This window comes from Pseudophryne corroboree, chromosome 1 (assembly GCF_028390025.1).
Source record: "Pseudophryne corroboree isolate aPseCor3 chromosome 1, aPseCor3.hap2, whole genome shotgun sequence".
Taxonomy (NCBI): Eukaryota; Metazoa; Chordata; class Amphibia; order Anura; family Myobatrachidae; genus Pseudophryne; species Pseudophryne corroboree.
Window position 1 is genome coordinate 710,884,780 of NC_086444.1, and position 14,717 is coordinate 710,899,496.

Here is a 14,717-nt window from a genome sequence, read left to right on the forward strand (position 1 = left end):
GCTGGAGCGGTACCCGATGCCCAGAGTGCTGGAGCGGTACCTGATGCCCTAGCTTATAGAGGGACATCAAATATTATAGTTCAGGTGTCCATATCGGAAGGGGTCTCAGAAGCTGTTACCCCAGGTAGGGACTTGAAAAGCGCAACCCTAGAAAGGGTCTCTAAAACCATAGTTCTTGAGGGGAACTCGAGAAGCAAAACCCCAGAAGGGATCTTTGAAGTAATATCCCCAAGTGGGGTCTCGAGAGACGCAGCCCCAAAGAAGGGTCTAGAAGTCGCTTCCCCAGGAAAGAACTTAAGAAGCATAGCATTAGTGGAGGATCTGAACGTTATTGCTTCAGCAAAAGTCCCGGAAGTCATAGTCCCGGGAGAACTTTCGATAATTATCGACTCAGAGAGGGAGGCCGATGGCCCGATCCCAGTCAGGGAGGCCAACGGCCCGGTCCCAGTAAAAGAATCCGAGGTGCTGGCCCCAGCGGGGTTCTCGGAGGCCACTGCCCCAGCGGGGTTCTCGGAGGCCACTGCCCCAGCAGGGTTCCCGGACGCCACTGTCCCAGCGGGGTTCTCGGAGGCCACTGTCCCAGCGGGGTTCTCGGAGGCCACTGCCCCAGCGGGGTCCCCGGAGGCCACTGCCCCAGCGGGGTTCCCGGAAGTCACTGCCCCGGGTGGGGTTCAGAAAGTCACTGCCCCGGGTGGGGTTCAGAAAGTCACTGCCCCGGGTGGGGTTCAGAAAGTCACTGCCCCGGGTGGGGTTCAGAAAGTCACTGCCCCGGGTGGGGTTCAGAAAGTCACTGCCCCGGGTGGGGTTCAGAAAGTCTCAGCCCCGGGTGGGGTTCAGAGAGTCTCAGCCTCGAGTAAGGTCAATAGTGACCAGGTCCTAGCAAAGCACTCCAGTCAGTCAGATGAGAAGGAAACAGATCCTGACTCTGATATCTCAACATCCATAACCTTTGATGGGGACTTCGCCCAATTTCTGGCGCTTTTCAAACACTATTACACTATTATGTTGTCTAGACCATTTCTGGGCATCACTTCAGAAAACCTTGGGCTCTATCTGATTTATTCTTTTAGAGGAGAGCCTTCTGAGTGGGCAACCAGCCTAATGAAAGCTGAAGATCCCATTCTTCAGGATCCCCTAGCATTCTGTGATGCAATTGTTAAAAGATACGGTTCCAAAGAAATTGGTTCAGGTTCCTCTAAGTCACCCGTCTTGTCTGCTGAGAGTCCACCAAATACTGTAAACTCTGCACAAGAGTCCCAGCCCGATGTTTTGACTGCAGGATGTGCTTTTTTGACTTCTTCTTCTTCTAATAATAGTACTTTACCAGAAAGTTCAGCTCCCAAGGGTAAGAAACCTGTCTCTCATTTGAACGCAGCCTTGCTGGGTGGTACCATCAGTTCAGACAATGTTTGGGGAATTACCTTGGTCAGACCTAAAGAGCTTTGTAAAAAGAAGAAGAAGAAGAAAAAGAAATAATTTTTTGACTCTTGCCTTGATTTAAAAAAAAAAAAAAAAAAAAGAGATTTTTTTTTCTCCTTGTCTTGTGTCCTGTGGCCACCGTTAGGGGGAGGGCACTGTTACAAGTTGTTGCTACAGCTTGTTTTTGTTTTCTTGTCTGTTAGACCAGTGTGTCAGGTTTTTTTTTTTGTATCCCTTGTTCTGGATAGTCTGAATTTTGGGGTCTTTTGACCCCTCCTCAAGGGGGGGGGTAATGTTATGAGCCACGGCTGTGGCTCATTCCTGTTTTGCATTTTTGTTATGTATTTTTTGTTATACTTCTGTTTATGTTCCCCGTGGGTGTCATGGGGTGCTCGGAGCTCACCCTTAAGTAGGGGATACTGTTATGAACCACAGGTAGTGGTTCATTTCTATTTTATGTTTATTTAGTTGTCTTGCATGCCAGGATTTCCCATTGCTCTGTTTTAGATTACTCTTGTCTGCTGCCGCTGGTGAGTCTGTGCAATTGCAGCTTGTTCCCATGTGTTCAGCCTCATCTGGCTGCTAATTGCATCTTGTCAGCTTGGAGTCCTGCAATAGGCCAGCTGCACTGGATTATTAATTAGGCCTCTCTGTTATATGCTGGCTGATTGCAGTTCGCAGATGCTGGTGATATTTCTGGGTTTTCAGTCTGCTTGAGTTCTGAGCTTGGTTCCTGCTAGTTCCTGAGCTTCCTGTTTGCTGTATCTGTTGCAGAGAGTGTTTCCAGTCCTGCTCTTTCCGGTCGTTCCTGTCCTCAGTGGTCCAGTACTCGGAAGTTGTCATCTGTTCCTGGAGTCCTGACCGAGCACCTTTAACATCCTGTGGTGTTCGTGAGTCGCGGCGTAGCCGTGTGTTGCGGCTTGACCGCTTACTATTTATTATTTGTTATATTGAGTCTCGGAGCTTTTGCGGAGGATTCCGCTCCCACAAATCCACTCTGGTATCCAGCGGTGCTGGGTAGGAGTAACGGATTAGTGGATTTTGGTTGTCCTTTTCCCTGGCGGTTTGTCCGCACATACTTCTGGTTTAAGTTTAGTTAGCTTGTAGCCCCTGGCCTGGTTGTTTAGTCAGAGGGCCCCTTGTTATCACCCTGTCTCGGATTTCCCTTTGTCTCCCATTAAGACCTGAGGGGGCATCGGAGTTGGGCAGACATAATCCGCCCTTCAAACGCGGCTGCCATGGGCTCAAGCAACCATAGTCTCGCAGGGGATTTCTGATAACACGGGCGAGACAACGGAGTTAGGGCGCCAGGGGCTATTCCCTTTCCATTCCCCTTTCCCAGCATTACGTCCTGGTGCTCTGGACTCGCTTCATAACATCTCCCTTGTTCTGAGCACCAGGAACCTAACAAGGACAGTGGACATGGCGTCTCAATGAATCTTTGCTGCATGATGTGTACTGTAAAGCTGAGCTCAATAAGGCATTAGCCGATTATATATTTCTTAATGATTCCTCAGATATCTCGAGGATTACATTTTGGGAGGCACATAACTGCGTTCTCAGAGGTAAACTCATCCAACTTGGATTGTACTTGAAAAAGCAAATTACACTCCTTGAGACTTCCCACAAATCCCCTAAGTCCGAGACAGTGTATGTAGAACTGACGGAGGCACGCTCTCAATTGCATACCTTACTTTCGGATCAAATGAAACACTCCATTTGCAAATGTCAACGTTGGTATTACCAATGGGGATACAAACCAGGTAGCTTGTTAGCTCAATCATTCCACACGCAATATGCAGTGTCCTTTATTGTTTCGATGAAAAACGACAAGGGCTTATCTTACTTTAAAACCCCTGAAATTGCTTTAGCCAATATTACTCTACGTTATATAACTTGACCAATAACATTACCAACTCAGACCCTCCCCTTCGTTCACACAAATTAAGACTTAATCTCTCATCTGTGGTTTTTTCCATGCTCTCATCCCTGGATAGGGAAGCTTTGGAACAATCCTTCACCCTACAAGAAGTTGAGAAGACCTTTTCCTCGTCCCCATTAGGCAAAAGTCCGGGACCGGACAGTTTCACTATAGCGTAATATAAAACATTTAAAGACACCCTTGCCCCTATGCTATTTCAGGCCTTTAACTCTCTACTACTTATTTTTCCTGACACTCCCTGGAGGCTCATATAATGGTTCTTCTGAAACAGGGTAAGAATCCCTCAGTATACTCAAGCTACCAACCCATTTCATTTTGGAGAATACTTTTAGGTCGACGTTCAAATTGATGGCTAATAGATTAAATAAACTGCTCCTTTCATTAATTACCCTGGATCAGGTAGGATTCGTTCTTGGGAGAGAAGCCAAAGATAATACAACTAAGGTGTTGAATCTTATCCACCTGGCCTCTCAACGGCAGATTCCTACTATACTGCTTTCGACTGATGCTGAAAAAGTGTTCAATAGGGTCAATTGGACCTTCATGAGGGAGGAGCTGGAGCATATTGGATTGGGTCACTTGCTCTTCACAGAATTCTGGAATTATACAGATCACCCATGGCTAGGGTCAGCGTGAATGGCTCTCTATCAGATCCTTTCACCATCCATAATGGGACGAGGCAAGGATGTCCTCAGGCTCTGACCCCATTAATATTTGTTCTCTGCATTGAAGCCCTAGCCAGGGCAATTAGGGCTAATCTTAACATATCAGGCCTTCAAGTTGATGGAGAGGACTACAAACTAGCCTTGTTCTTAATGCGTAAATTTGAGACTTTTAGCAAATTATCAAATTTTAAAATAAGTTTCTCTAAATCCAGTGCTCTTAATATTTTGGCATCTTCATCTATGATTGCAGGCCTCAGACAGGCGTTTGTTTCCATTCTCATGGGTATCTTCATCCATAACCTATTTGGGAGTTAAGCTATTGCGAGATATCACCCATTTATTCTCCCTCAACTTCTTGCCCCTTCTTCGAACAATCCGGAACGACCTTAGCAGATGGCACTCTAAACAGTTCTCTTGGCTAGGGAGAATGAATGTAGTTAAAATGAACATGCTCCCTAAAATACTATATCTCCTTCAAACTCTGCCAATTCACATCCCTAACTCTTGGTTTAAATCCGTTCAGCTCCTGATTAGACAATTTATTTGGTCAAGTAAGAGACCTAGAATAAAACACACTATCTTAACACGTCTTTCTTCTTCTGGGGGTTTCCAATTACCCGATATTAAGACTTACTATTGTGCTGTCATTCTGAGCAGAATCCTGGATTGGACTAGGAATAGGGCTGTTAAACAATGGGCAGTGATTGAAGGTAGCTATATGCGACAACATACTGAGATATTCCCTTGGCTTCCTAAACTACCTAAACCTCATTGTCCCCATCCAATGATTTCCCCCACTTTGACCTTATGGAGGACTTTGAGACGTTCTGATTTTATTTTCTCTGAATTTGGGACACTGACGTCTTTTTGCCTAATTCTTGCTTCCCCCAGGTCTTTCTCTTTCTCACTTTGCCCGAAGGACGGGTGCGGGTCTCTTCAGGATCAGCCAGCTGGTGACTTCATCTTCTGTTAAACAATTCTATGAGATCCAGTATAAAGTATTAATGCGCTGGTATAGGTATCCCTCACTCCTTCATGCCATGTACCATCCTCTCCCAATACATGCTACTCCACGTTTGGTGGAAATGTCCCTGTTTAACTGTCTTTTGGGACAATGTTATTAAAACATCGCAATGTATTTTAAATATAACACCCCCCACTGCTCCAGCCTTTTGGTTGTTGGGTCATTCCCCAATGTCAGTCTCTGCCTATAAGGGATCTCTACTATGTTAGCAATGCTGCAATATAGGGGATTCCTGCGTTGTGGAAATCTCCATCTCCTCCTACACTGGTTTTCCAAATTAATTACTTTATGAGCATGGAAGAACTGTTCTCATCATCCATGAGTAGACATGCTGAGTTCACGACTATTTGGTTTCCTTAGCTCTTTCGCTCTCTTCTATATCTCTTTTTTGTTCTATACCTTATCTTTTCTTCTTTCTCCTATATGTTATTTTGTCTTTAGAAAATTAATATGAGTGGGTCAGTTTCACCTGATATTTTGTACGTTTAGCAATTTTTTAATGTTCAGGACTTACTTCTACCTATGCTACTTTGTGTACCTGTTCTTGGATTTCTAACAATAAAAAAAGATTATATATAGCAAAAAAATATAACAGGGTGCCCTAGTTAGATGCCTACCCGATGACACGGGTGGACGAACTGTTGGATAGTTTGGCAGGTAGAAAATATTAGCCATCCCTAGATCTCAACAAAGGACTATTGGCAGATCCCTCTTTGACCAGCAGCCAAGGAGAAGACAGCTTTTTCCACTCCTGAAGGCCTTTTCCAGTAAAGGTCCTACCCTTTGGTTTGCATGGAATGCCAGCCACTTTCCAAAGGGTGATGAACAAAGTATTGAAACCTCATATTGCCTATGCAGCCACCTATCGAGACGATATTGTGATACTTTCACAAGTCTGGGAATTACATAATCCTAAAGATGAGGCAAGTACTGGCCTCATTGAGATCTGCAAGGTTCACAGCTAACCCTGAGAAATGTGCAGTGGCCCTGACAGAAGACATGTATTTAGGTTACATAGTTGGACAGGGTCATGTGAAAAATGCATACAGGATCAGGTAGAGAGTAAGTCAAATTGTCCTTACTCTCTACCTGATCCTGTATGCACATTGAAAGGAATTTCAGATAAGCTTTTAAACTCTTTTTTATATGTATGGGCATTTTTGTTTATCTAAATAAATGTTGTGTTAAATGGTATCACACTATTGTGCCTACTCTTCTTTTTCTATATTTGTATCCCGGACTATACTGTGATGAGTACTGCACTTTGGGCCTAATTCAAGGCTGATTGCAAAACAACATTTTCCTCTAATGGGAAAAACCATGTGCACTGCAGGTGGGGCAGATATAACATGTGCAGAGAGAGTTACATTTGGGTGGGTTGTGTTCAAACTGAAATCTAAATTGCAGTGTAAAATTAAAGCAGCCAGTATTTTACCCTGCACAGAAACAATATAACCCACCCAAATCTAACTCTCTCTGCACGTTATATCTGCCCCACCTGCAATGCACATGGATTTGCCCATTAGAGGAAAATGTTGTTTTACACTCAACCTTGTATTAGGCCTTTTGTGGGGATTTGAACCCATCCTAAAGATGTGACGTGTACATCCATAACTATATACAGACCACAGTACAAAGAGTGGTATTCTTCCACCATTTAAGGTACTCCATAAAACACATGGGGCCTTGTGGGGTGGAGGGTACTCCACTTCTTAACAATATGCTACATCAGACGGCACTTTTCTTGTCCTTTACTTTAGATACCTTTGGGGCCTGCCCTGAACAGCAGGCTCACTGGAGAACAGCAGCCGGCCCATATAAGGGGGGGTGCTAAGAAGGAGACGTCTTAACAATACGAACTACAATAGGGATTCTGAAGTAAACGCTTAGCGATAAATTAAACAACATCGCTCATTATGACTCTTCCTGAGCGTTTAATTTATTGCTAAGTGTGTATGCTGCCGCCGCACAATGTGCGGCCCCACGGGTTTTAATCACCCTCGCTGTCGACCGTGAATGCAGCTCAATTTGTCGTCCAAAAATTGCATGCATGGCCCGGCCGCCGCGTGAATCACTGAGTGATATGGTTTGCATATCGCCCAGTGTGTATGCACTGCCGCTGACCAACCCGGCCCGGGAGGGGAAACACTAGGCGACGTCGCCCGTAGAGCACATTGCCTAGTGTGTACCCACCTTAATAAGGAAAACATCTGTGCGATGTTGAGAGAGAGAGAGAGAGACCCTGGATATTAGACCTCATTCCGAGTTGTTCGCTTGCTAGCTGCTTTTAGCAGCAGTGCAAACTCTAAGCCGCCGCCCTCTGGGAGTGTATCTTAGCTTAGCAGAAGTGCGAACGAAAGGATCGCAACGCTGCTACAAAAAAAATTGTGCAGTTTCAGAGTAGCTGCAGACCTACTCCTACCTTGCGATCACTTCAGACTATTTAGTTCCTGTTTTGAAGTCACAAACACGCCCTGCGTTCGCCAAGCCACGCCTACGTTTTTCCAGCCACTCCTGCGTTTTTATCTGGCACACCTGCGTTTTTTCACACACTCCCTGAAAATGGTCAGTTACCTCCCAGAAACACCCACTTCCTGTCAATCACTCTGCGGCCAGAAGTGCGACTGAAAAGCGGCGCTAGAGCTTGTGTAAAACTGCATCGGCTTTTGTGAAAGTACGTCGCGCGTGAGCAGAAGTGCCGATTTTTAGTCTGATCGCTGTACTGCGAACAACGGCAGCTAGTGATCAACTCGGAATGAGGGCCATTGTTTCAGATATAAACATAGTCGAAATTGTCAGAGGCCTATTTAAATGTTAAACAAATACCAACTATACAAATTATACAACATTCCCAGTGTAATAATGAAGTCATATTTTCAAAACAAGCTTGGAAATAATGAACATGTAAATTCAACAAAAATATCAACTGTACCATAGGTAAAATACATTGGAAGAAGAGCTATACATACTGTAAGGTACACACTCATACTGGACTTCTAGATATTTGTAAGTTCCTGGGCATGGGTCAGGAAACACATCTGGTCCAGCTACAACTGCACACTGTGTCCGGTTATTGCATCTGAAATAGAAAATCATTTTAAAAACCTCATCATGCACCTTAATAAAGTAACACATGAACACTATTTTTTTGAAGTGCTACTGCTAACATGAACACACTTTATGTTTTAGGGCTCTATTTATCAAGCAGTGAAAATATTTTTTTTCAGTGAAAGTAAGGTCTTTACTGCTTTATTCCATTTTTTTTCAGAGGGTTAATGCTGGAGAAATAAGAGATTTACCATTCACCTCCACTTACCACCAACCCATACACTTCTATGAGGAAAAATGAAATCAGGCAATTTAGATGACTGGAATAAACAACTATGCATAGGCAAGTACATTCATCTGACTGGATGGAAATCACTGGAGAGGGAGATACTGTCACACATCACAAACAGAATTTGTAAGCTTAGCAACATAAAATCACAAACTCCAGTGTCTATGCTCCCTCATAAACCTTACGTTCTCAGTTTGTATATTTCCAAGTTTCTAGGATGCTTTAGGCTCTGCTTTTAAAAGTTGTTACCATGGCAATATTACAGCCATGAACTTCCAACTAGTAGTCATTTACAGAGATGGTGGTGGAGAGGGGAGGCAATCACAAGAACAGCTGTCGGGATCCTGACAGTCACAATGCCGACACTGGAATCCCGAAAGGCGAATACCGACGCCACATGCTTTTCTCCCTCTATGGGTGTCCATGGAGAGTGCAGGGAGCCCTCAAGGGGCTTTCTAGCGCTCGCCCTGCTGCCGGCATACTGGCGACTGGGATGCCGCAGTCGGTATCTTGACAGCCGGCATCTTGGGCTCTGGCAAATAGTATGTATTCCGTGGAGAGTAATCTGCCTGGATACCGAGCAACTATTTGAGTTACACGAGAAATAGAACCTTTCCATATGATGACCTTATACACTGACATTTAGACTAAAGGGAAGAAATATCTAGCCTTGGAGTGAGATAAAGTGGAGCAGTTGCCCAAAGCAACCTATCAGCTTCTGTCATTATAAAGACTGTACGACATAAATGGCAGACGCAGTGATAGAGTTATCTCCCTTTGTTACCGCTCGCTTTGTTGACATTGGTTTATATTAGTTGATTCATACTCTACAAACAAAAAATTCAACGGACTTTTATAAACATTTATTTTAAATTAACATATCGAAAAACAGAGTGCAAATCCTCGCTGTAGTGTATAGATGCATATCATAATGCTGTCAGATTGCCTCTACTTGTATGGTTTGCAGCATTACCCTCTGGAGAGGTTAGCTCAGGGGAATCTGAGGGAGCTCTTGCAGATCAAATGGGTGTGACTGGACAACAATGGGTAGAAATTCATCTTTGGAGCTCATAATCCCTGTCCCAAATTAGCTAACTAGTAGTTTAGAATTAGTAGCATTGGTCCCCTGTGCTGATCAACTACTGTACCTTGAAAATACGTTTTTAATTACCTATCGGTAAATCCTTTTCTGGTAGTCCGTAGAGGATGCTGGGGTCCACATTAGTACCATGGGGTATAGACGGGTCCACCAGGAGCCACTGGCACTGTAAGAGTTTGAGAGTGTGGGCTGGCTCCTCCCTCTATGCCCCTCCTACCAGACTCAGTATAGGAACTGTGCCCGAGGAGACAGACAACTTCGAGAGAAAGATTTTACACAGATAGTGGTGAGATTCACACCAGCTCACACATACAAGGCAAACCAAACTAAACAGCTTGAAAAATCTGCAACGGCTGAACAATATTACTTAACCAAGTAAAAAACAGTACTTAACCAAGAACAAAGCAGTACTGAACCAATAAATCAATGCAGGATAACGAAGCGCTGGGCGGGCGCCCAGCATCCTCTACGGACTACGAGAAAAGGATTTACCGGTAGGTAATTAAAATCCTATTTTCTCTTACGTCCTAGAGGATGCTGGGTTCCACATTAGTACCATGGGGATGTACCAAAGCTCCCAGAACGGGAGGGAGAGCGCGGAGGCTCCTGCAGAACCGATTGACCAAACTTTAGGTCCTCAGAGGCCAAAGTATCGAACTTGTAGAACTTAGCAAACGTATTCGACCCTGACCAAGTAGCTGCTCTGCCAAGCTGTAAAGCCGAGACACCCCAGGCAGCCGCCCAGGAAGAACCCACCTTACGAGCAGAGTGGGCCTCAACAGATTTTGAACACGGCAATCCTGCCGTAGAATACGCATGTGGATAGTAAACCTGATCCAGCGAGAGATCGTCTGCTTAGAAGCAGGACACTCAATTTTCTTGGGATCACACAGGACAGAGAGTCCGATTTTCTGTGACGAGCAGTCCTATTCACATAGATTTTCAGAGCCCTTACAACATCTAAGGACTTTGATGAAATTGAGGAGTCAGTAGCAACTGGCACCACAATAGGTTGGTTGATATGAAAAGCCAACACAACCTTCGGAAGGAACTGCTGACGTGTCCGGCGCTCAGCTCTATCTTCATGGAAGATCAAGTAGGGGCTTTTACAGGACAAAGCCCCCAACTCCGACACACGTCTATTATAAGCTAAGGCCAACAAAGTGACAGTCTTCACGTTAAGATCCCAGGGCGCCGTAGGCGGCACAAAGGGAGGCTGGATGTGCAGAACCCCCTTCAAAAAAGTCTGAACCTCAGGGAGGGCAGCCAATTGTTTCTGGAAGAAAATGGATAAGGCCGAAATCTGAACCTTTACGGATCCCAACCTCAGACCCATATCCACACCTGCCTGCAGGAAGAGGAGAAACCGTCCCAGTTGAAACTCCACCATAGGAAACTTCTTGGATTCACATCAAGATACATACTTTTTCCAAATGTAATGGTAATGTTTAGACGTTACTCCTTTCCTAGCCTGTATCAGGGTAGGAATGACTTTATTCGGAATGCCTTTCCGAGCTAATATCTGGCGTTCAACCTCCATGCCGTCAAACATAGTCGCGGTAAGTCTTGAGAAGTGAACGGTCCCTGTTGCAACAGGTCCTCCCAAAGAGGAAGAGGCTTCGGATCTTCCAGCAGTAGATCCAGAAGATCTGTGTACCAAGCCCTTCTTGGCCAGTCAGGAGCAATGAGGATTGCCTGAACTCTTGTTCTCCTTATGAGTTTTAGAACTCTTGGAATGAGTGGAAGTGGAGGAAACACGTGCACCGACTGGAACACCCATGGAGACACCAGGGCATCCACTGCCACGGCTTGCGGGTCCCTTGACCTGGAACAATACCTCAGAAGCTTCTTGTTGAGACAGGAGGCCATCATGTCTATTTGAGGTACACCCCAAAGATCTGTCACCGCCGTGAACACCTCCGGATGGAGGCCCCCATTCTCCTGGATGGAGATCGTGTCTGCTGAGGAAGTCCGCTTCCCAGTTGTCTACTCCCGGAATGAAGATTGCAGACAGCGCCAACGCATGTATTTCTGCCCAGAGGATGATTCTTGTTATCTCTGACATTGCTACTCTGCTCTTCGTTCCGCTCTGTCAGTTTATGTAGACCACCGTCGTTACATTGTCCGACTGCACTTGAATAACTCGATTTCGCAGAAGATGGGCCGCTTGGAGAAGACCGTTGTAGATGGCTCTTAGTTCCAGAATGTTTATTGGAAGGCTGGATTCCAGGCTTGACCACCTTCCCTGCAGCCCCGGAGACTCGTATCCGTGGTTAGAAGGATCCAGTCCTTACTCCTGAACCTGCAGCTCTCCAGAAGGTGACGTATTTGCAGCCATCAGAGGAGTGAAATCCTGGCTTTCAGCGACAGACGTATTCTCTGGTGCATGTGTAGATGAGATCCCGACGACTTGTCCAGGAGATCCAGTTGGAAGGACCGAGCATGAAACCTTCCATAGAGCCTCGTAAGAGGCAACCATCTTCCTCCAGAAGGCAAATGCACTGATGAACCGATACGCAGGCTGGCTTCTGGACATCCCGGACCATTGTCTGAATCACCAACGCTTTCTCCTCTGGCAGAAACACCCTCTGCACTTCCGTGTCGAGGATCATTCCCAGAAAAGACAATCTCCTTGTCGTCTCCAAACGTGATTTTGGAAGGTTCAGGATCCAACAGTGTTCCCTGAGCAGATGAGTCGTGAGAACAATGGACTGCAACAATGTCTCCCTGGATGATGCCTTCATCAGCAGATCGTCCAGATATGGGATTATGTTCACCCCCTATCTGCGGAGGAGAACCATCATCTCTGCCATCACCTTGGTGAACACCCTCGGTGGCGTGGAGAGGCCGAATGGATGCGCCTGAAATTGATAGTGACTGTCTAACAGTGAAAATCTGAGATAAGCCTGGTGCGGCAGCCAAACCGGAATGTGGAGGTACGCATCCTTGATATCCAGGGATACCAGAAACTCTCCCTCCTCCAGACCTGAGATCACTGCCCTGAGAGACTCCATTTTGAATTTGAACACCTTCAGATAAGGGTTCAGCGATTTCAAGTTCAAAATTGGTCTGACCGAACCATCCAGTTTCGGTACCACGAAAAGGTTCGAATAATAACCTTAGTTTTGCATATGAGGTGGAACTGGAACAATGACCTGTAACTTTTCCAATTTTAGAATGGCTTCCTGTAGGATAGCCCTGTCTGTCAGCAAGGCTGGCAAGCCTGATTTGAAAAATCGGTGTGGCGGGAGTTCTTGAAACTCCAGTCTGTACCCCTGGGACACAATATCCTGTACCCAGGGAACCAGGTCGGACGACACCCAGACGTGCCTGAAACGCCTGAGTCTCACACCCACCAACTATTCCTCCAAGCTGTGCGGTCCACCGTCATGCTGAGGATTTTGATGAAGCAGAAGCAGGTTTCTGGTCCTGGGAGCCTGTGGGAGCAGGCTTTTTGGATTTCACACGACCACCTCTAAAGAAGGTGGTAGGAGGCTTGGACTTTTTGGCCTTAGCGGTCCGAAAGGACTGCAAAGCAGCTGATTTCTGTGTAGGGGGTGTAGCAGAGGGAAGGAAAGGTGACTTACCCGCGGTTGCCATGGAAATCCACGCATCCAATGCTTCCCCAAACCGAGCCTGACCTGTGTAGGGTAGGTTCTCCACACTTGTCCTGGACTCTGCGTCTGCAGACCATTGGCATGGCCAGAGTCCCCTGCGAGCTGATACCGACATGGAAGATATCCTCGCAGTCAACGTACCCAGGTCCTCCACGGATTCCACCATGAACCCCGCAGAATCCTGTATGTTACGTAAAAACAATTCAATGTCACTTCTATCCATTGTATCCAAATCCTCTAGTAATGTGCTTGACCACTTTACTATGGCTTTAGAAATCCACGCACAGGCAATAGTGTGCCTTAACGCCACTCCTGAAGCAGTGTAAATGGATTTGAGTGTAGAGTCAATCTTATGATCAGCCAGTTCTTTTAATGCGGTAGATCCAGGGACAGGTAAAACCACCTTTTTAGACAGTCTGAAGACAGATGCGTCAACAATGGGTGGGTTTTCCCATTTTTTCCTATCCTCAGGGAAGGGAAAAGCAACCAGAACCCTTTTTGGGATCTGGCGGTGACTCACTCGCTACCGAAATCTTCTGGCTCTGTAAGGGGGTGGCGGCATGCTGCGTGAGTGAGCGGATGCCTGGAGCGGCTAACGATCAGCACCCTCAGGAGCTCAGTGTCCTGTCAGCAGAGATAGTGGCTCAGACCCCGCAGGGCGGACACTACTCCCCCCCTTAGTCCCACAACGCATGGAGGCTGTTGCCAGCAGCCTCCCTGTTCCTAAACTAACACTTAGAAAAAAATAAAACTAAAGAAGCTCTAGGAGCTCCCCTAGCTATGACCGGCTCCTCCGGGCACATTTTCTAAACTCTGGTAGGAGGGCATAGACGGAGGAGCCAGCCCACACTCTAAAACTCTTAAAGTGCCAGTGGCTCCTAGTGGACCTGTCTATACCCCATGGTACTAATGTGGACCCCAGCATCCTCTAGAACATAAGAGAAAATTTGTTTAGCTAGTGGTTGCAACCTATCGGGCTACCTCAGGATGGTTCCGGTATGAATGGTCGACCATGTTATGGTTGACAGTCATTAGGTCGACCACTATTGGTCGACATTGGCATGGTCGACATGGACAAATGGTCGACACATGGAAATTGTCTTCACATGAAAAGGTTGACATGAGGGTTTTTTTTTACTTTTTTGGTGTAGTTTTCTGCGTAAAGTACGGAGAACCCCAATTAGTGCACGGCTTCGCTCGCCATGCTTCGGGCAAGATTACCGTTCCCAATCGTAGTCCAAAGTATGGAAAAGTTCCCCAAAAGAAAAAAAATGTGAAAAGCTCATGTCGACCTTTTCATGTGTCGATCTTTCATGTGTCGAACATTTTCATGTGTCGACCATGTGTCCATGTCGACCATGTCAATGTCGACCAATAGTGGTCGACCTAATGACTGTCGACCATCCAAACGGATACCCCTCAGGATGGCTTGGTGCAATATATCACCTCCAGTGCAGTAATGATTACCTGATAACACACCAATGTATTTCCAAACCCTTAATTCTTTAGTGTTCAATAATCCCATATGGTTAGTGCAAAATAATACATTCTTATTAGTGACCCCCTCATAGGAGCCAGCAAAGGAACAGGATTTACTCACTTCAGTTCAATGAG

At 45.9% G+C, this 14,717-nt stretch overlaps 1 protein-coding gene across 8 annotated transcripts in view; it reads right to left on the reverse strand.

The window, feature by feature from the left end:
- The window catches only part of ADGRL3 (adhesion G protein-coupled receptor L3), a 1,270,535-nt gene that overhangs the window by 841,493 nt on the left and 414,325 nt on the right, over nt 1-14,717 (reverse strand). For all 8 annotated transcript variants that reach the window (XM_063914936.1, XM_063914945.1, XM_063914955.1 and 5 more), the window contains exon 4: nt 8,020-8,129. In XM_063914936.1, coding sequence (XP_063771006.1) covers nt 8,020-8,129 — 110 coding nt within the window. The remainder of the gene's footprint in view (nt 1-8,019; nt 8,130-14,717) is intronic.